Source organism: Vitis vinifera, chromosome 6 (assembly GCF_030704535.1).
Source record: "Vitis vinifera cultivar Pinot Noir 40024 chromosome 6, ASM3070453v1".
In the NCBI taxonomy this organism is placed as follows: Eukaryota; Viridiplantae; Streptophyta; class Magnoliopsida; order Vitales; family Vitaceae; genus Vitis; species Vitis vinifera.
This window is the reverse complement of record NC_081810.1, coordinates 22,739,882-22,762,888: the sequence shown is the minus strand read 5'-3', so window position 1 is coordinate 22,762,888 and position 23,007 is coordinate 22,739,882. Positions and strand designations below refer to the sequence as shown.

At 31.7% G+C, this 23,007-nt stretch overlaps 1 protein-coding gene across 11 annotated transcripts; it reads left to right on the top strand.

The window, feature by feature from the left end:
* Window positions 1-728: 728 nt before the first annotated feature.
* Window positions 729-18,237, top strand: LOC100256833 (histidine-containing phosphotransfer protein 3). 11 transcript variants are annotated; one of them, XR_009465909.1, is made up of 9 exons: window positions 729-846; window positions 937-987; window positions 5,718-5,848; window positions 5,941-6,009; window positions 7,827-7,898; window positions 9,047-9,119; window positions 11,086-11,200; window positions 16,869-16,941; window positions 17,691-18,237. XR_009465909.1 is itself a non-coding variant. In XM_059737647.1 (8 exons), the coding sequence occupies exons 1-7, from the start codon at window positions 799-801 to the stop codon at window positions 16,911-16,913; spliced, it is 489 nt and encodes a 162-aa protein (XP_059593630.1). In that variant the 5' UTR covers window positions 729-798; the 3' UTR covers window positions 16,914-16,941; window positions 17,691-18,237. The 11 variants fall into 11 exon arrangements, 4 of the variants coding, with proteins under 4 accessions (XP_059593630.1, XP_059593631.1, XP_059593632.1 ...); XR_009465908.1 differs by lacking the exon at window positions 17,691-18,237 and having other exon boundaries at window positions 16,869-17,207; XR_009465912.1 differs by lacking the exons at window positions 11,086-11,200; window positions 17,691-18,237 and adding an exon at window positions 7,366-7,445 and having other exon boundaries at window positions 8,641-9,119; window positions 16,869-16,917.
* The last annotated feature ends 4,770 nt before the right edge of the window (window positions 18,238-23,007 follow it).

Below are 23,007 nucleotides of genomic sequence, written 5' to 3'. Positions count from 1 at the left end.
TAAATAAATAATTATTTTATATTAAATAAATTAATCATAATCAAACTAATTATATATTATTAAATTTATTATTTATTATTTAATAAACAACCTTATTACTTTTTGAATTGGTAATTATGATTAAATAGGATTTGTTTGATAATATTTCATCTGGATCATTCATTAAAAAGTGTATACAATTCAAATTATTTTTAAATGGATGAAGATAATACTAATTTAAAAAATTAGAGATTTTTTTTTTCATATATTTTCATATTAGTGAATTAAATCTCACTTTTCCTATTTTTTAATACTTTCATTAAACTATTTTTTGAAGTTATTATCTTTGTATTTTATATAAAAATTACTATCATTTTCTATTTTTAAAAATAAAAAACAAAAAATTTGTATACACTAAGTATCAATTTAAATGTACTTTATGTTTTTTATTTAAAAAAATAGAAAACGTATTAACTTCTATGTAAAATACAAGAACCCTTATAAGCTTATTGAAAATATAATTTTTTTAAAAAAATTAAGATATTAAAATATTTTTATCACTTCAAATTTAAAATTTTTTTAAATTAATTTTTAAAACTACAAAGTAATACTAGATTTTTTGTAGAAGACTTTGTACTTTATATTGGAAGTTTCTATTTTTTGAAAACCAAAAAAATAAGAAGTATATAATGTAAATATGATTCAACATATTCATTAAATAATGAGATCATTTGGATGTTATATATATATATATATATATATTTCTTGATTTGATTTTGTTTACATATACTGCGCCATGATCCTTCCAGTGGAGGAGCTATGAACTGTTATGGCTGCACGTCAATCCCTGAGGCTATGGCAGATGAGGTTTGTCCTCCTAAGCCCTCAAATCCTATTTTGAATCTTGGACTGGTGAAAATAACCCAATTTCTTTAATTTTTCATGTGGCAAGGAAAGAGGGATGGCTTTCCAGGGTTACATTTTCATCCTCAACCTATTGCTGATCAGGTATGCCCTGCCCTCTCCCCTCTCTAATCTTGTTGTGCTAAATGTGCCTTGAAATGCTTAATTTCTATAGTAAGTAAGCTTCACTCTCGGCCTAAAAGATTCCGGCCTTCTCCAACAAAGCCACCCAATACAGGAAACATAACTCTCTACCATGGTTTTGTACCTTGTAAAAGATTGCCTATGTTCACCATTTTCTTGGCCACCACCCAAGGAAAGAACTTGGCGGGCAGAGTATTGTAGTTCCTTATGAAATTAGCATGAGAAAAATAAATGGGGGATGGACTTCTCAACAGTGCAAGAAAGGGCTTTCTATAGATTCCGGGGTATTTTAAGGAAAGTGGTTGATTCCCCATTTAAAGTGGTCATAAAACCTGATTATTGCACCATCGCCAACCGGAAATTGAGGAAAGCCAATGATATCTTAGAACTAGAAGGTCAAAGAGATGGCTTTCGTTGGCACTGGTGTGAACCCACTTCCCTACCATGTTGGCATTTAATCTGCTGAATTGCAGATGATAGATGAGTCTATTTTAAGAGCCCATATGGGAGTGACTTTGATTAAAGTGCTTTTAGTTTATAATGTTTTTCAAAATTGATTTTTGGAAGAATCGTCTACCAAGTGGGTTTTTGAGAATTACTTTAAGTGATTCTCCAGGTTTTTAAAAGTGACTTTCAAAAATTTGTCAAAAACATAGGCTCTATTTGGGAAGTATTTTTGGAAACAATTATGAAAAACTATTTTTGACAAGTTAATAAAAGTTTGTTAGGGAACCTAAAATGTTATTAACTTGTTTTTCTATGTTTTTAATATGTTTTAAAAAGAACTTTTATATGTAGTGCTCTATTTTTAATTATTCTTCATATTTGTGTAATTATTTTTTAAAGCAACCCTAAAAAAATAAGTGAAAATAATTGAAGACAACTACAAGGCGTTCTCTAAAAATACCTTATTTTCTGTTTTTAAGAACATAAAACTATTTTTGGTTTTTTAATTGTGAAACATGTTTTCTTGTTTTTGTGTTACAGAGAACAAAAACAGTTACCAAATAGGATCATAATTTTTACAAGGAAGTTGTTCTAAGCATTAGGAAGTGTGAGTCCACATGTATGCTTGAAAGGTATATTATGAAAGATATATTCTCCTTATTTAATTATTTAATTTTTTTTTTAATATCTTTTTTGGATCTTCCTTCTCTACTTTGGTCAAGCTTGTCTTTTTCTAATTCTACAATCCACCAGAAAGAAATTGCTGTATTATGTAAGTAGGTGCTTATATAAATTATTTAATGCATATATGTGTGCTTCTTAATTTCCCCCCTTTCCCCCCTTTTTTCTTAATTTTAAACATAATAGAAACTTTTTGTTTTTTGATATATTTTTTTCATAACTGATTTCTTTAAGCATTTTTGCCTACTTTTTAAAACTAATTTCTTAGCCTGAGTAGTTTCTGTGTTCCTTTTTATTTTTTATAATCATCAATGTGTATCACATTCTTTTTTGAATGGTGAAGTATGGAATCTCTCCTCCCAACCTCTGCTGATTATGCATTGGAATTTTAGGTACCTTGTGTCAGAGTCTTGTTGCTGATCATATGAAACTTGCTTGTATTGATCTCATCCAGGCTTGTTATCTGAAACAAAAAGAAAGTAAGGAAGTGTTTCTCCCATGTTACTAGTAATCATGTAAATGCCTAATGACTAAATATGTTGGTCCATGATATGACAATTCCATCTACTTCTTTTGTATTCTGCATTTTTCTTTTTGAGATTTTGGGTTATCTAGTCCTTTGTTTGTACTGGAATATTTGTATCAATGGATTAGTCTGTTTTTGGTGAAAACCAAAAGACATCCTTTTAGAAACCAGCTTTTTCTATTATTATCCATTTATTATTGTTCTCAACCTTTTCACTCCACATGATGAAACTTCTACATGATTATGACGATGGAGAGTAAAAATTCTTAAATTATTTTTCCTCAACATTCTGTTGAATGGCAATGCTAGAGATGGAAATATTGAGATAGGCTTCAATTTTTTCTTTTCCTTAATTTTTTGGCTGACTGAAAGTAGGCTCTAGTTAACTTTGCATGTTTGAGATAGAAGTTAACTTTACATCTCTGATGTTGTATAGTATCTATCTGTGGTACTTTGATGGAACATGCTTTCACTGGACACTACATAAATGTGGGCAGTCATAATATATTCCTTAGGAGATAGGATAGATTCTAGATATCTATTTTGTAGCATGTTATATGTTTTCCCCCCCTTTTTTATTCTTTTTTCCTTTTTTGCTTTTGTTCATGTTCTTTTTTTTTGGATTTGCCAATCTTTCTTTTTGAAACAAAAATTACTTTTATGGAATGAAAATGCAAAACAAGTCTTCACAGTTGGACCTTTTTGGCTCCCTGTTCCTAAAGGATACAGGGTATCAAAAACTCCCCTGGAGTGGTTGTAAGATATCCCCAGTGAGTTTTAATGTTATAAGGTCTTTTAGTGAAAAATCAGAAGGATTGAGAATTACTAGAAGCATGAGAACCTTCTATGAACTAATTAGAGATTGTAGGTTGGTTGACCCTCTGCTTACAAGTGGGACTTTTACTTTGTCAAATACGTAAATGACGCTGGTTAGATGCTGGATAAGCGTCTGATACTATTGGAGTGGGAATCTAGGTTTCCAACCATTATTAGGAAGTTTTGGCAAGGCCAATATCTAATCATGCACCATTTTGATGGAGGCTAAGCCAGTTAGTGGATACTCTCCCCATTTTGGTTTGAATCTTTGTGGTAGCAATATTTGAATATTGGTTAGATCATTAGGAAGCTTTGGAATAAAATTCAACATCACAATGGAATGGGACTAAACTCATGCGGAAACTCAGGTCATTCAAAGCTTTCCTGAAAGTATGGAATTCAAAAACTTTTACGCTATGTTTGGTTTCAAGAAAGTACTAAGGAAAGGAATTTTTTTTTTTTTTAAAGAAAAATGATTTTCATATGCTTGGTTTACCATATAAAATATGAAAGAAAATCAAATATAATTAAAATTAGTTAGAAATGGTTTTTTTTTATAGGTAAAATTAATTCGAAACTTATACATTTTCAAATTATTTAATGTTTATATAGATAAGAAAAAAAAAAGTGAAATGAGTTTGAAGAAGTATGTGAAAATAATTTATTAACTTTAAATCTCTTTATCATTTCCTTTCACTTTTTCTTTCCTTTTATTTTTCCTCTCTATTTTCTTTCCCCTGTATTTTCCCTCAAATTTTTCAAAAACCAAACATAGGGCTATTGTTCTTGGAGAAAGGAAAGTTATGATAATCAAAGACATGAGAAACAATAATGGCTTTCAATTTATAATTAAAATAAGGGTTGTCTTGTCTTTTTCTGTATTTTATTACTTTGCCCTATTTGTATGTATTGCTTTAGGTTTTCTTTTTCTGCAGATAAATATGCTGCCTCCAGTGCTTCCAAGCTCAATATTCAAAAACTTATGCATTGCTGTAAATGATAGATTTTTTTTTTTTTTCCTTTTTTGTTTTGTTTTTTTTTTTTGTGTTTTTTTCTTTGTTTTGCATCAGTCCTGAAAATTATTTTCATGGTATCAGAGGGGGTTTTTCAGCAATTGGAATTTATTTGAAATGTAAAGGAGATAATGGTAGTGATTTATAATTGGTTGCTTCCAACTATATGCTAGTGTTGTCAACCAGTTTCTGTTTTCATGCAGCAGCATTATTGACATTTATGGATTAAAAAAACCAGATTTATTATTAGAGGGTTTGATAAAGACCTTAGATAAATTAATAAACAAATAAATGTACCAAAAAACAAAAAGATGGAAAGGCCTTTTTTTTCCTCTTTTTTTTTTTTTTTAATTTGTTTGTTCTTGTCATTAATGTTTTAATTTTGTGTGCTCTTATCATTAATGAGATGGATGTTAATATGGAAATTGTAAGGGTTAATTTCATTAATTAGACTTGCTGGAGACACACACACATTTCTTGTATGCTACTTGTTTTATCCATAAAAGCCACATAATGTTAAAGGGGTTTGCAAAGGCCTCATATTTATTAAATAAATAGACAAATGTGCAAGAGCTTTTAACATTTTGTTTGTTCTTATCATTAATGAGATGGATGTTGATTTGGAAATTCTAAAGATTAATTTAGACTTGTTGGAGACAGGCCCACTTTCTTGTGTGCTACTTATTTTACCTTTGAACCCCTTATTGAAGTCTGCAAGTCTATAGAGGAGTTTTCTTCTTAACTTAAAACTATCTTCAAGCTTTAGTTGCTTAGTAGTTCTTGTTCTTGCTTTATATTAGAAATGGCTTTGATTATTCTTAATGAGCTGCTTGAAAAATATACAAAATCATTGTTTGATGAGGTAATGACTTTGTGTCAACTAGTGTTTTATTTTTTTGTATGAGGCCTTGTTTAATAAGGTTTTATTTACTCTACCTTTATGGTTGTTCTCTAGAATCTTTTGTTGTGTGTTGAAGTGATCTTAGGGGCTTTTGGAAATTGGAATTATATCTGCTCTTGTTTTTATAATTCTAGTAAGAATGATTGATTGTATTTTATCTTATTTATGTATTTGCCCCTATTGAAAGGTTGAATATTAACCTTTAATAATGAATAGATGCTCATGTTTAATTGTGTTTTGCTGTTTTCTTTTAGTAAGATTATGGAGGATATGGTTAATGATAATGCCTTTGTGACTTTCCCTGCAGGGGATAGTAAATGATCAATTCTGTCAAATTCAAGCTTTGAAAAGTGAAGAGCAACCAGATGCTGTCGTAAGGTTGATTGATACGTACATCCTTGATGTAGAAAGGATCTTATCGAATTTGAAAAGCTACATGTACCTTCAAACTCTGAAACTCAATTAAATGGATTTTTAGGTATGATCGAGTTTATTTTTGGGCTGTCTCTGATATTTTCTTATTTTTGCAGAGATCTTCCTGATGTAGACTTCTCTAAATTGGCTGTGGAGATTTACAAGATAGAGGAAAAAAGCTTGCAGTAAGATTGCTTCCATTTATGGGGCAATTGTCAAATAGCTGAATAAGAATGAAAGAAAATATGGAAACATTTTTTAAGAGTTTTCCTATTTAACACAAGTCGGCACAATGAATGCATGCTGGGTATAAAATGCTAGCTAGCTGGATGCCTTGATCTCTTTAAGACTAAGGCCATGTGGGCCTTCTCTAGTTTCTATTAGCCAATCAAGAAGGGAAAAAAATCATTAGCATCTTTGTGGTCCTTCCTTTTCCACTTTCATTAGGCTTTTCCATTTCTAGTTCTCTAATCCATCAGAATGGCATTGTTGGATCAAGTAAGTGGATGTTTATACAGATAATATTTGGTTATAGACCTTTTTTTGTTACCTGTTCTTCTGAATGAAAGTAATTGCAGACACGTTTTATTATTGTTGGGAGTGCATGATATAAATTGTCGACCCAAATCCTCTAAAAAGCTTAGTTTATTGGGAGGTCATGTTTGAAGTCTAGTGCATGCTTATTTCTACAATTTATTAAGCCCAAGGGAGACTCTTTGTGGTTTGTTTATTTAAGGACGTGTGTCTCTCGATGTGCAGGTATGGGGTCCCATGTGAGGGAGGGTGTTGGAGTGCATGATATACATTGTAGCTCAAATCCTATAGGCTTAAGCTTTTAGGAAAATTAGTTGTCTAATAATTATACAAAAATATATTTCATATTCTGGTTTCTTTTACCATTTTTGCCTACTTTCTAAAACTAAGACCATATTACACCTCCATAGTTTCTGCCCTGCTCCCTGGATTTTCTCAGTTATTTATATCACTCCTTTTCTGGATCATGAATTATGACGTCTCTCATATGCCCAAAGACTTTTTATGAGTTCTCAAAGGCACAATCATGTAGCTCATGGTATTTGTTGCATTTGTGCTAGGATTGAGCTACCCCTTAAGTTCTAGCATTAGGGGCAATTAAAGTTCTAATAAGTTCCTGTCAGGTTCACCCAAAAGCATGGTAATTTTAAAGGCTTGAATGGGAGTCTTGTCAAGCTTATATATTTCATGCTTCAGATGATCAAATTTTCTACTTAAAACTTTCATATTGGTGAAACCATGTTTTCCCTTTTCCTGATCTTTGCTCTTGTTTCTTGTGTATATTATTGTTTATCTTGCTACTTGGTCAAATAGTATTTTTGCTTCTTTATGTATCTATTTATTTTATACATACAATCTTCATATAAAATAACAAGTAATGGAATATTGATATTTTTTTTCTATGCTCTTTAGTGCTACCATGATTTTTTTTTTTAAAAAAAAAAAAACTATATACCACTAAAATAATCAAAAGGCTTAAATCTTAAACCTTTTGCCTAATATCTCAGGGCAGGAAGTAAGATGCCTCACCTAAAGCATTCATCTTTAAAAGCATTGATTTGTGATCATCATCAGTCCATTTTAACAGGCAGGGACTTCTTCTCATTTTCTATATCATTGAAATCATAGTAATCTGGTAATTGTGTATATGGATTGCATGGTGTTTGCAAATTGTACCCTCTTTTAAGTTGTGAATGATGTGATGGTGGGTCATTGGATTGTCTTAACTTAGTCTTTCCATGAGTTGCATATCAAATATTTTCATCTGTTGGACATGATAATCAGTCAGATAGTGAAGTCTTTTCTTCTTGCCCATTAGAAGCATTCTGTAAGTTACAGTGAATGCTAATGCCAACTTGGCCTTGTAGTATACTGCACCAGGGTTCAGATGGGAGTTTAATCCCATCCTCAATCATCATTTTCTGATTAGGGATTGATTTTTTTATTTTTTTTGTATATTGTGTTACAGAATTGGTGCTGAGCACATGAAAATTGCTTGTGCCAATCTCATTCTGGCTTGTGATCAGAAGCACAAGGATAAGTACGGAAGTCTTTCTCTCATGCTAGACTGCTCATCAGTTTGATTACTATTATATATGGACTATATGATATGAAAATCTCATTAATTTATTTTTCTTTCTTCTTTCCCTTTTGTTTCTCATTTTAAACTTTGGATTAGCCCTCAATGCTAGCTCATTACAAAAGCTGTCACTAGTTAAGAAAATTAGAAAACAACTCTTTGAGAATTAATAAACCTGCTTGAGTCTTCTTCTTCTTCCTGTACCATTAATTTAGATTATAATAACTAAAATGTCAAGTTAATTTGATAAATTTCAAAATTGTATTTTCAATCCTAAAGCAGATAGAACAAATTGCTACCTAGTCATTGTTTTGAGGCTTTTAGAATTAATGTTTTGGGAGAAAATGGGATTCTCTTAAATAATGAAGGGAAAATAATTTTGAGATCTTAAATCACACATTAATTAACAAATAATACATGAGCTGTAATAGACTATTTCCAGGGATTGCAAGCTTTTTTAATTTTGTTTTCTACCTTACTAATTAATTCTTGCCATGTCCAATTCCGTGTCTCTGCGCCTTTCTTTTATTTTTATTCTTTATTGCTGGCAGGCCTAAAACCGCATTCATGAAATGCCATTTTAGATGAAACTAAAATGGTTTTAGCTTTATTAATTAATAGTTCACCAAGGATAATTGTGTTCACAAGGTGCAGTTTTAGTGTCTTAGGAAACACTACTTGGTTAATGTAGCTATGGTTTCAGGCATCAATGTGGATGAAGATTGAAAATCATTTTTGTATGGCTCTGTATATGTCCTTTTCAAGCATAATAGATGGGTTCCTTTCAAGCTCATAAGTTTTTTTCCCCTCTTTTTCTTTCAATTTTTCTTTTACTTGTCTCCTTTCCATTGCAATAATGAAGATATTTAGTTCTTTATTGAACTAAGAGTGCGTTTAATAGTGATTTTAGGAAGTGTTTCTAATCTTTCTAATACTTGAAAAATAAAAATTTTCAAGTACTAGAAATGGTAGAAACACTTCCTAGAATCACTGCCAAACGCACTCTAAATATTTGTTTCTCTTAGTTTATGACAATATGTCTTTTATTCATTTGTTTTCCCATACATCTGAAATATATTTAACTCCTTATTTATCTGTTTGTTTTTTAGTTTCTGTCAATACTTAGCTTGGATGATGAATGAATTTACTAAGACCCAAAGCAAGTTGGAGGCCTTTGCTCAGGTATTACACAATACCAATTCATGTCTTCTTGGATTTTCAAGATATTGTTAAGTTGGTGTCTGGAATGTTTCTTCATTTTCATCCTTTTCTTCCTTTTATTATTTAGATGTATCATTAATTTTTTTTCTTTGACCTCCTTAAGTAGAGAGAGAGAGAGAGAGAGAGAGAGAGAGGAAACCAGACAAAAAAACAAAGTAGTGTTCCTATTAAATAGCATTAGAATTGGGGTTACTTATAGTGCACATGTCGGGGATGGGAACTTCCATTTGGGTGATTTATTAGGTTGTCTTTTGATAAGTTGTTTACTGGTTTTAGTTGCCGTTAAAATTAATATTTGTACCTAGGGAAGAAGTTTATTCAAAGGTATGAAGTGTCGGCATACTAATGTTGAGCGTCTCTTTATGTATTGCTCTTTCCTTTACTGATTGTCTATAAATTTTAAAAGAATTTTTACTGTAGTGGGTTAGTTTAACTTAAAATCATCTGGTTCATCTAGCAACCTATTATGTTATCCATCATGGGGATCTTTTGGCGTTCTTGTGAAAAAGCATTGATAGTACGATCATTAAATCTCATGTAACTCATAGAGAGTGAGACTCTTCAAAAGATTAAAGAAGACTATTTCCTTTTTGAGGAATAAGAGAGACTACAAGAAAAACAGACTACAAAGGCTACTAGCCGAACACCTGTATATTAAGGATCCAATAGCACAATATAGCTTTAAAAAAAAGGATCCAATGGCACAATATATTTCCAAGATTACCCTCTATAATGGACGCTAACCTACATAAAATATTTAAACATTCTGATCAAAAAAATAAAATATTTAAACATAAAATCTAGATGCATTAAAATCCTAGCAAAATAAATTAAAAAGAATCTTAAAAACATCTAGTTTTGATTCTTTTAGGGTTCTTTGTTTACATGTGCGATATTGGAGAACAGTAATACAGAGTCCTACGATTAATTTTTACAAGAAATTGCTACCAAGTATCAACAAGTTCATTCCAAGTTTCTATATCCTGGAAAGGGTGGATTCCCCAGATCATACCTATTGAACAAACTTCCTTTGAGAAAAACAGCTACACCAGTACCTTCCACGGAGTAGGAATATTTTAGCATGTGGCTCTAGTATGTTTATATGAAATATTACAAAACCAGTTCAAAACTAATAACAAGAATAATTATTAAGAAACAGAAATTTGAAAAAGAAAAAGTTAAGGTCGCATTTGAATACATTTTCTATTTTTTATTTTTAAAAATAGAAATTCCTATACAAAGTATAAGAACTCTTATACAAAAATCAGAAATTTATCCTGTATTTTTACAAATTCTTTTCAAAATTTTAAAAGTTTGAGAATTTTTTACTTCTTTTAAGTTTTAAAATTTTTAAAAATCGTTTTCAAGTGCACAAGGCATGTAGCTACTCTTTGTATAAGAATTCCTACTTTTGTATGGTACTTTCTATTTTTAAAAACAAAAAATAGGAAATTTATCCAAGCATCACCTAAAAGTGTTGTGAGATAGCACCCAAATAAGTTTCTCCGTTAGATCAAGCACATTTGTTGCAAGTGTTGAGAATCTAAACCTTACTTTTAAGGCATCCTTGCAACAGTAGTAAATATGATCAAGTTGAATGGTTAAAAATGGTCTGGGTGGAGGAAGTTTTCTTTTTAGAATCTATAATTGCAATTTTATCCCTACATGGCCTTTTGTCTTCTGCTGTGTTGGGGTGACTCCCAACTAGAAAATCTGCATCTATGTTCAGATTCAAGTAGGAGTCTGGTGCGCCCAGCCAATATAGTATTTTCATGTATGTGCAATTGTTTTTTTTTAATTGAAAAACATTATAATTATAGCTTTTATTTAATTCTCCTTTTTTTTTTCTATTTGTTATCTTGTTTGTCTCTTCACATTGTTTTCCAATTTTCTTGAATGGAAAGATTTTTTTTTTTTTTTTTCCCAGGTATCTTTATGGAAGTATGAGCTTTCATGAAAAGCATGCAATTGTGGTATTTTCAAAGTCTTCGCAAGGAGTGTTCTGAGCTTCCTTTGGTTCATGTCTTGAGAAATATCCTATGGTTATTCCATACTTTGTTTCTTTTACATCTAAATTTGAACACTTCCATGGACAATCATAAAATATGTGGGAGATCTGATTTGGTGCTATAAGAGTGGAAAATAATAAAATATGTGGCAGATTTGATTTAGTATTGTAAATGGGATGTTGTGATTTAATTTAGTGGAGTAAATTAGGGGATAGAACCAACTAAGTCAACGTTTCTAATTTAGTTTTTATTTTTTATTTTTTATTTTTTCTGTTTTCAGGGTAGTGATTATTTGCACAGCTATATATATATATATATATTTTCCTTTTGCATGTACTCAAGATTAGTTCTATATATATGTTGTAATCCTAAACTTCAGAGATATAGAGGAACAATTTTTTTATCTAAACTTTTATGGTATCAGAGCCAGTTTCCTACTGGAAGTGATACATTTATTTCTGGTTTCAAGTACCATAATTATTATTATTATTATTATTATTATTATTTTCTGGAACTACTAGGCTACTGGTAGGAGTTTCAAGTACTAGATTTTTTTTCATAGAACTATTAGGATGTTGGTAGGAGGATTTGATGTTAGGAATCAGCAAGGAGGAGAATTTTGGAGATGCTTCACAGCAGGTATCAATGCCTCTATTTCAAGTCTCACCTCATGGCACCAGTAATAATCCTTCACTGCACATCACCATTCATAAACTACATGGACTGAATTTTCTTAGATGGTCTCAGTCCATTAAATTGTTTCTTCGTGGGAAAGGGAAACTAGGATATCCGACCGGTGCAACAAGGCCCCAAAAGAGGATGATCCAGGTTTTCAAACATGGGACTCAGAAAGCTCCCTGATCATGGCCTAGTTAGTGAATTCTATGGAGCTGGAGATAGGTGAGACTTGCATGTTTTTACCAACAATAAAAGAGCTCTAGGAAGCGGTTATGGAAACTTACTCTGATCCTGAGAATTCAGCATAAATCTTTGACTTGAAATCAAAGATCCATAAGATAAAGCAAGGAAACCAAGGTGTGACTAAATGTTACAACATCTTGAAAGGTCTTTGGTAAGAATTGGACCTATTTTATGGTTTTGAATGGGCATGTTCTGTAGATAGTGCCTGTTTTAAGAAGATGATGGAGAAGGAACAAGTGTTTGAGTTCCTTGTTGGGCTGAATAAAGAATTAGGTGAAGTCCGTGGACAAATCCTTGGTAAAGAGCCCTGACACTCTAGCCGAGAGGTATTTGTTGAGGTTCAAAGGGAAGAAAGCCACGGATCAGTCATGATAGGAGGCTCTTCTTCAACCATTTATGAGAACTCAGCACTTGTTGCCACTGAAGCTGCTAAGGTTGCTGCCAATGCTACTGCCAATGCTGGTGGTCAAGGGATCTCAAAGAAAGCAGGGGGTAAAGGGAAGATATGGTGTGATGATTGTAATAAACAATGACAAACTAGAGACACCCGTTGGAAGCTACATGGGAAGCCACAAAATTTGAAAAACAGTGGTAGATTTCATAAGAGAATTGGCCAAGGCATGCAGACTGCAACCAAGAGTCCAAAAACCATAACTGAAGCATCTCCATTCAATAAAGGGCAATTGAAACACCTGTATTGGTTATTCAATCAAGCTCCATTTTCTAACTCTTTATTATCCTGTTCTTTAGCGCGAACAAGTAAATCTCTTAGTGCTTTAAGTGTTCACTCTGAAAATTGTACACTATGGATCATAAATTCTGGTGCTTTTGATCATATGAGAAGCTTGTCAAATCTGTTTTCGACGTATTCTCCTTGTCCAAGTAACCAGAAAATCAAAATTGCGGATGGATCATTTTCATTCATTGTAGGGAAGGGTTCAACCCCTATTTCAAAAATTTTGACCTTAGAATCCGTTCTTCATGTCCTTAATCTTTCATGCAATCTTCTTTCCATTAGTAAACTACCAAGGGACATGAATTGTGTTGCTAAATTTTTCCCATCTTATTGTGAATTTCAAGACCTATGCTCGGGGAAGACAATTGGTAGTGCTAAGGAGATTGATGAACTCTATTACCTTGTTGAGGATCCTATCAAGAGTAGATAAGCTCAAGTTGTGAGTAATGATGTTTTTCTTTCTCTGTTGGACATCAAATAATGTCATGGCACCATAGGTTAGGTCATCCTAGTTGTTCATATTTAAAACAATTGTCTCCTTCTTGGTTTAAGAATAAAAATCCTTTAATGTTTCAATGTGAGGTTTGCCAACTATCTAAACACCATTGTGTCTACTTTCTTGCATGACCTTATGAAGAATCTAGACCTTTTTCCTTGATACATAGTGACATTTGGGGACCCTCACATGTGGTGATCGTAACCAAAACTAGGCGGTTTATTACTTTCATAGACAACCACACTAGAGTTTGTTGGATTTATTTGTTGAAGGAAAAAATCAAAGGCAAAAAGGGTTTTTAAAATTTTCCATGCTATGATAAAAGCACTATTTCAAACTCAAATTCAAGTACTTTGGAATGATAATGGAAAGTAATATTTTAACTCTATTCTTGGAGATTATCTCCTTGAAAATGGGATCATACATCAATCTAATTGTTTTGATACCCCACAACGAAATGGGATTGCGAAGATGAAAAACTGTCACTTAATGGAGGTTGCTAAAGCCATCATGTTTACATCAAGGGTACCTAAAAGTTTTTGGGGAGAAGTTGTACTCATGGCCTCTTATTTAATTAATAGAATGTTGACTAAATTCTTGGTTTTGAATCTCTTCTTAATCATTTTTCTAAGGTTTACCCTCATATAAAAATATTTTCATCAATTCCTCTAAAAAATTTTGGATGTACGACATTTGTTCATATTCATAAACAACATAGAACTAAGCTTGATCCTCGTACACTAAAGTGTGCTTTTGTGGGATATTCACCTACACAAAAGGGGTATAAGTGTTATGATCCTATCTCTAGGAAAATTTTTGTTAGCATGGATGTAACCTTCTTTGAAAATTAACCTTACCTTACCAAAAACACTCTTCAAGGGGAGTGTGGTTGAGAAAGATTGTTTTTGGGAAATGTTTTTACCCTTGCCAACATTTGATGACAATGTGAGTCCTAGTCTTTCACATTCTTTTGGTTTAGGTCCTATTGAATTAGAAAACTTAGGTTCAAGTTCAACTCCTTAAGTGAGTTCTATTATGCCAAACAATGAAGAATTGTTAACAGAGGGAGAATCACTATAGACAAAATCTCAAGGCAAGAAGGAGAAATCATCAAGGCAATCCAAAAAGTCAATACTCTTGCCACTATCCAAGAGTCAGAACTAGTCATAGGGACCCAAGAAGGTATAGTTTTACCTATTCTCTCTTCAAATACAAATTCTAATGCTTCTAATGACCTTGATATTCCTTATTACCCTTAGGAAAGGAACCAAATCTTGTACCGTGCATCCTATTTCTAAATATGTGTCATACCATAGGTTGTCTAATTCCTTTAGAGCTCTTACTACTAACATGTCTTTTATGGAGATTCCAAAATATATATGGGATGTTCTAGTTGTTCCTTTGTTTCTAAGTGCAGAAAAGCAGTCATGGAAGAAATGAGGACTCTTGAAATGAATGGAACTTGGGATATGGTAAGTTTGCCAAAAGGGAAAACAATAGTAGGATGCAAGTGGGTATTTACTATCAAGTATAAGCCTGATAGTTCGAAGGAGATGTATAAAGTTACAGCCAAGGGCTTTATATAAACTATAGTATTGACTATCAAGAGACGTTTGCACCAGTTGCCAAGATGAACATAATCTAAGTCTTATTGTCTCGCAATAAATCTAAATTGGCCACTACAACGGCTAGATGTAAAGAATACTTTTCTAAATAGAGAATTGGAGGAGGAAGTGTGTATGGATTTACCCCCTAGTTTTGAGCAATCATTTGGAACTGAAAAAGTTTGTAAATTGAAGAGATCTCTCTATGGGCTGAAGTAGTCCCTAAGAGCACGGTTTGATCGTTTCATAAAGTCCATTCAACATCTTGGGTATATGCAAAGTCAAGCCAATCACACTATGTTCTACAAACATTCTGGTGACAATAAGATTGTCATGTTGATGGTATATGCATATGATATCATCTTAACAGGAGATAACATTATGGGATTGGAGAAATTAAAGGGGGAACTTGCTATAGATTTTGAAATTAAAGATTTTGGTCAGTTGAGATACTTCCTTGGTATGGAAGTTGCAAGGTCTAGAGGTGGCATATTTGTTTCTCAATGAAAATATACTCTAGACTTGCTCAAAGAAACAAGAATGTTGAGTTGTAAACCAACTAATGCCCCAATTGACCCTAATAGGAAATTGGGGCAAACAAAGTTAAGCTCAAGTGTGGATAAAGGACGCTATCAACATTTGGTAGGTAAACTGATATACTTATCACATACACATCCTGATATAGCATTTGTAGTAGTATGGTCAACCAATTTATACACTCACCTATTGAAGAATGTTTCGAAGTTGTGTATCAAGTTTTGAAGTATTTGAAAGGAAGCTGAGAGAAAGGATTATTGTTCGAGAAAAAGGGGCATATGCGGATTGAGGCCTATATTGATGTTGATTGGGAAGGAGATAACAAGGATAGAAGATCAACTTTAGGTTATTGCACCTTTGTTAGAGGGAACTTCGTAACTTGGAGAAGTAAGAAACAAAATGTTGTTGCTCGAAGTAGTGTAGAAGCTGAGTTTCAAGTTGTTGCTCATGGAATTTGTGAACTCATTTGGTTGAAGAGGATATTAGAAGAATTGAGGATTCCTTATGAGAAACCTATGAAATTCTACCGTGACAATAAAGCAAGGATTAACATAGCCCACAATCCAGTTCAACATGATGGAACTAAGCATGTTGAAGTGTATCATCAATTCATTAAGGAAAAACTTGAGGGGGGCCTAGTCTGTATATCATATGATCCTATAAAGAAACAGCTAGCGGATATCCTAACTAAAGGCCTTCCCCAAGCAGCCGTTTGAAGTTCGTAGTAAACAAGTTGAAAATGTTAAACATCTTCAAACCAGCTTGAGGGGGAGTGTGGAAAATCATAAAATATGTGGGAGATTTGATTTAGTGTTGTAAATGGGATGTTGTGATTTAATTTAGTGGATTAATATAGAGGACAAAATCAGCTGAGTCAATGTTTTTAATTTAGTTTTTATTTTTTTATGTTTTTAGGGTAGTGATTGTTTGCACAATTGTATCTTTTTATTTTTTTCCTTTTGCATGTACTCAAGAGTAGTCCTATATATATGTTGTAATCCTAAACTTAAAAAATATAGATGAACAATTTTTTTCTCTAAACTTTCAACTTCCATCATCTTTTTCATGTTCAGGCTATTTATCATAGAATAAAGGGATGAGTGAAAATGGTTGCAGCTTGTTTTTTATTTATAATGTATATGTTCTTAAGCTCTTTACTTAATCAACTTATAATTTTTTTCAACTTGTTATTTTTATACAAGAAATTTTGCTTGAGAACTCCATTAGGGCTTGTAGCTCCTGAAATTTGAAGCCTACTTTGTAGCTTCAGAAAATGCACTAATACTTCCATTTCATATTTCTCATGTTCTGGTTATGTGCTGATTTATGTTGTTTTTTTCCCTGAGTGCCTATGATGGCATATTTACCTGTTTGTATTCATCCCTGTCTGGCCATTGTGATGTGCAGATGGAGCGGAAGATCATCAGAGTGAGGAGCAAAGTGCAAAAGTAGAGCTTGTTTCAATTGAATCGTCTATCAGGTGTGTGACAAAGAGGTTTCTGGAAATGTAATGTTTTATTTGTGGATGTAGTTCAGACTGGAGAATTCAAATAGACTGGAGAATTAAAATTGAGGAATTAGCCAAGCAAATATTGAATATTTTCTTTGTAAAAACCAAAAAAAAAAATCCGCGAATGACTAAGAGTAAGAAAACATGCATGCTAAAGAATATTGGAGAATAATTTGATAATTGATGACACAAACAGGTCCAGTGGTAAAGATAAATAGAGTTGAATACTTAACCCATATCTACCTGTTCTATGCCTCTTTGGTGGTTAGTCATATCAGAGTAAAATAAATGCTAGTTATATTTATACTGTTCTTCTCTGGTCAGAGCTAAATATAATGCTGAGAGTGATATGCACATGAGGATCCACCATGGAAATGTAAGGCCTCTAGTTCACATTCTATATCTAAACATGGTTTGCATTGAGAAAGAAGATCAAGATTTTGAAGAGGATCAAAATGGTTTGGTCTCAGGATCATGGAGGAAAATTGAAAAAACATGATAGGGTTATAAGGTTGGGCTATACTCTAACTGTGAATAATTTTGTTTTCTCATAACCGAACTGATGTCAGAAACTAGAGCAGGGTGGGAATTAAGGTATGGCAGATGCTGATGCTAGTTTCTTAAATGGATTTTGTTCCTCAAATACTTCTATCTCTCTATTCCAATAGTCTCAGGTATAGGAGGTTGTCCAAACACGTTTGTTGCCTGATATTTTTCAGGGTCCTTAATCAGCTTACAGAACCGGTTTGGAGAAGCAGGCTAGCAGCTAAACTGGAAGCAAAGTTAAGCTAGATGGTCCTTCAATGGTAAAAGAATGATAGTAAAAATGGTGAAAGATGTTGTAGCATTTGTTTGAAAAAACAGCCTATTCACCTTGGTCTTCGAAAGAAAATCCCTGTGATTGCCAGTCCAAGGACTTCATGAGTCACACACAGAAATTTCTTCTTGGTCTTCCAAAGAAAGTTCCTGCAGCCAGTGATCCCTTCTAGTGGCCGCTCAATTCACTTCCTAAGAGAAGTCTCTTGGTCTGCTTTGCAGTTGATCTTTCCATTGTCTGCTTAATTTCAACTTCTTTTGTCCTTGTACCATGGACCTGAAGTCTCAATGTCAAAACACCTAGATCAAAGTGGTCTTTGTTTTCTTCAGTTCTTCCCATCTGAAGTTTCTGGGCGGTGTCCCTCAACATTAAGTACACATATTTGAGCTTCATGCCTTTGTTAAGCTTCCGCTTTTGAAAGAAATGGAGTACCAAGCTTCTGCACAGAATTACTATACCAGAAGGCAGAGTGGCCCAGCCCAGCCCACACCCCCCACCCAGCTCGACAGCCCAACGTGCGCTGCACGCCTGCACACCGTTCACCCCTGACCACCTGCTCATGTTTCCTCACCAATACCAGTTCGACTAACCATGCTTCATTTGATAAAATGTTCACATTTTATGTATATATGTAGATATGTACATTATTAGCATTAAATATATTAACCATATATATAAACAAATATTATAAATTATATACATATATTATAAACTAAACATAATAAAATTATTATAAATAAATTGTTTTTTGTGATTGTGACTTTTATATAATAATTACATATAAAATAATACAAATTATCATTATTTCTTTTTATGTCATTAAATACATCCAAATTAAATGATAATGCATAAAGTATGTTTTCAAATTATAAACATTATTGTTAAATATCACAACTATGCATACATTATCATTTATTTTATATTATTTAATATAATTGAATTAAATGTATCATAATTTTAATATTAAATATATTTTAAATTAGACATATTATAATTAAATATCATAATATTATTATGAAATAATATTTAATATAATTTAATAATAAATATGCATTTATAAAATTCATATTTTTTTATTGATGTATATGATATTATCATCAAATATGATAAATCATATCATACATATTACAAAATTTTCAACTAAACAATTTTAAAATGTTTATTATACTTCTAATTACATTTCTAAAATGATTTTCTTAAATTTCATGAATTTTGATCAATTTTAAGTTCATCGATATTTTTTTTTCAAAATATCCACTGATATATTTATGATTACCGATATTTTCATCCTTGGTTACATCTTGTTGTTTAAACCCGAAGAACAGATTTAGTGAGACTTTTATTAATTAAAGGAGCTTATAAGACATTAAAGAACCAGGTAAATATGCATGAACACTTTTGTAATTTGTTTACTGGTTGCTTCATGTTTTTGTTCTCACATTGATGCTTAGGGATTTATGTAACAACTAAACACTACCACCACCAATCATCTCCCACCTCAGCCACTCTCTATTAGGCGAAAATTGATCAAACCTCATGAAAATATTGAGAAATATTCTAAGAATTGATACAAGAAGTAATAATAGACATTTTAAAATTATTTTATTATAGTTAATATATGCGTCAGATAATTTGTTATATTCGACAATAATATCGTGTGTGTAAATAAGAAATATGAATTTTGTAAGTGTATATTTATTATTAAGCTATATTAAATATTTTATTTTCATTAAAGGTCAATAATTTGTACATATTTCATTATAATGGTCCTTTAGTTCCAAAATGAAAACCGATGTGATTCGATGAAATTGTTATGAAAAACCAAAGTCCAATAGGGTAACACCTAGAGGGGGTTAAATGAGTCTATTTAAATATTTTAATATTTATATATTATAATTAACTTTTCCCTGCGAGTAGTTAGAAATTATCAAATCTTTCTACAATAGGCAATGCAAACAAGATAATAAAGATATGCAAAAAGATGCAAAAAAATTTACGTGGAAAACCCCTACACTAATTGTGGAGATAAAAAACCAAGAGGTCCAAGATCACGAATCTAAATCCACTATTTGAGATCAAGTTACACAGATTTATTTGACTGCTTTACTTTAAAGACTTATTCTCTAGTACTTACAACTTGATCCATGTCCATGAAACAACAACCTCTTATTACTCTAGTTAATACGTTTTAGCTTTGCTGAAGAGATGAAGGTCTTCAACCCAATATTCAATGCTTGAATCATTCGAATGAGAGATCGGGAATGGTGTGACTCGTTAGTCTTTCTCTCAATGAGAGACTTGTTTGGAATCTTTCCAATCTCTAACCCTAGAAGGGTTATAGTAAGGTATTTATAGGCAAATATCCTGAAGAGGTTTGGTATCAATAGGATTCCAAAATGAGATTTACGTGAAATTCTAAAAAATATCCTCCAAATCTTGGCAGAAAATTTATGAGTGCTTGAGCGCACTTAACCACAGCTTGAGCGGTGCTAAGTACTTGAGTAGTCCCAATGCTTGAGCACCACTGTTTGCTCGAGCATCCCCTGTTTCATTAAACTTTTATAAAAAAAATAATTTTCGTTAATTAAAAAGGCATCATTCCTCTTTATACCTTATCAAAGCCTAACTTGTCACAAACCAAACCTTTTTAAATGTACCTGTAACTTCTCAGTTGGATGAACAACAACCCTTGATCTTCAATAGGGAGTAATTCACAATCTAAACGGACTTCTATGGCTATATATATATAAACAAAACAAAATTGTAAACATATAAACAAGACTCAATATCCTAACAATCTCTCATTTTGGAATTTATGAGACAAAAAAAAGTTACATAAACCCACCAGAATTTTCATAAAGGAGTTTACATAATACACATTAATGCTCATTAAAAAATAACTTAAGGGAAAACATTTCACCATCTTTTAGTACTTATCTTCCAAACCTGTAACCTGCACACATACATAAAACTATACACAAGGTAAAGTAATGTGGGAGATAAAATAATGTCAAGAAAGCAAAAAAGGATATTTGGAGATTTTTCTTGATGCATTGCAAATGCATGAAAGAATAACAAATTCCTATGGTGACACCAATGTACAAAGCAAAGCTCAAAAGGAATATAGATGCATGCAAATCAACCAAATATTAACAAGATGATAAGTTATTCACAATCAATTCATGAATTTGGTTAATCCATCAAAGATTGTAGAACATTACCTCCTAATTGGAAAGATAACTTGTTTTGGTCATCAAGATGGTTTTTACATGGTGAGTGCACTAATGTGTATGATTACACATTAGACATGACCTACATGAATCATGAAATTAGCTATTGAGTAGTTATAATTCATCAAATTATTATGTTACATGGATTCTCAATCTTGAGAGGATATTGAGTTTATGCTAAAGTCAAAATGAGACTTTAACCTACGAATGAGACGTTAAGGTGGTCATATATTCCCTATGAATTGGGTAATTGTTGATGAAGGTTGGTGGCAATAGGTATTCTCAATAGAGGCATTGTGATATCTCATAGGATTGAGACAGTATATCTATTTGGATGATCCTAAGGACAAGTGATCGAGAAAACTATAGTTGTAGTAATTCCTTAAGTAAAATTTGCTACATGTTCTTTATGAGCTAGAATATGTCAGTTGATCAAATAATAAGAGAAGTTATAGCTCAAGAATTAGAGAAGTAATTTTGAAAGGATGATAACATATATCTTATTAGATTATGAACATCAATTCATGGCCAGATTGCACACAATGACAGTATGTCATAGACCTAAAATTTGTCTCATTGTAATATTATAAGATATTGAAGTGTAGTTGACTCTCTTTAATGGACCGTTGAGTCAACTTCAAAATTGGATTATGAATGAATTAGTATTTTCATATGGGTCTTAATGGTCCCCGTTCGAATTCTTAATTTATGGTGGGACATTTGTTTAAGGGAATAACGAGTTTGTAATTCCTAAGTGTGTATAACGGTGTTTTGGTTAAAAAAGTAAGGTTGCACTGGATCTTATGAATAGTTTTTCTAGATTAGGCAAATTAATTAATTGGAGCTTAATATGGTTAATTAAATCATTAGGATCTAAGTGAATTGGATTAAGTAACCCAACCTTATATTGAACTCAAGTCACTTAAGCCTACAAGGAAGCCCATATAAATCCCCTTAGGGGTTTAAGGCTTCATCTTTTGCATCCTTATCTTCCAGACTCTAAAGAAAAAACTATAGCCTCCCTCTAGAGAAGACCACCCTTCTCTTGTACTAGAAATTCATGAAAAAAGATTGAGCAAAAGATAATTCAGTATATAAGATAGATCTACAACATCTATGGTTTACTTCATTGGATTTGAATCAATCTAAGAACATTCAAATTGTAAGTATGTCACTCAAAATCTCTAGATCTATGTTTTATTATACTTTTTATTGTCATATTTTTACGTTGTGTTAAATTTAGAGAGCTTAAAAATAGATTGCATGCACCCTACGAGATATAGGGCTAGAGAATGAAGTAATCTGAAGTTCCCTGCACTTTTTTTTTTTTTTTTTAAAGAGAATTTTTAAACTATGTTTAATTTGTATAAAATTTTAAGAAAAATATGAAAGAAAAATTAATAAATAAATTTAGAGTCAATAATTTTTTTTATACTCCTTCAAACCCGTTTCACCTATTTTAATTCTTTATATAAAAATTAAATAATTTAAAAATATATGTACTTTTAACTAATTTTAATTGTCTTTGATTTGCATTTGTAGCGAACATGAAGTTAGTATCTGGATATAACTTTTTTTGTTTTAAAAAAAAAAAAGTGTTTTAATACTATTTTTGGTGATATATTTTACGATAAAAGTTTTTTTTGGAAGGTTCATGAATTACATCAATGATCATCTAAGGCCCGTTTGGTCGTGTTTTTTCAAACATTGTTTTTTTTTAAAAAAAAAACTATTTTAAAGTTAATAAAAATAATTTTTAAAACCAAGTTTATTGTCAAACGGACTATATTTTTGAAAATTGGTGAAAACAACTTTTACTTGTTTTTTAAAATTGTTCTCTATTTTACTTTATTTTTAATTTTTTTTAAGAACAATGATCAAATGGTGTTAAAAAATTTTAAAAACAATTTTTTATTTTTAAAAACAAAAACCTATTTTTAAATCACACAACCAACACATGCTCCTAGATTTTTACCAAACATCTGGGCT

What these genes read in the sequence shown, in the direction of transcription:
- LOC100256833 (XM_059737647.1), top strand. Translation starts at nt 799, where the DNA reads ATGAACTGTTATGGCTGCACGTCAATCCCTGAGGCTATGGCAGATGAG. An exon ending in GATCAGAAGCACAAGGATAA is followed by an intron (nt 7,899 to 9,046) that starts GTACGGAAGTCT and finishes TTTGTTTTTTAG; the next exon opens with TTTCTGTCAATACTTAGCTT. An exon ending in AGTTGGAGGCCTTTGCTCAG is followed by an intron (nt 9,120 to 16,868) that starts GTATTACACAAT and finishes TGTGATGTGCAG; the next exon opens with ATGGAGCGGAAGATCATCAG.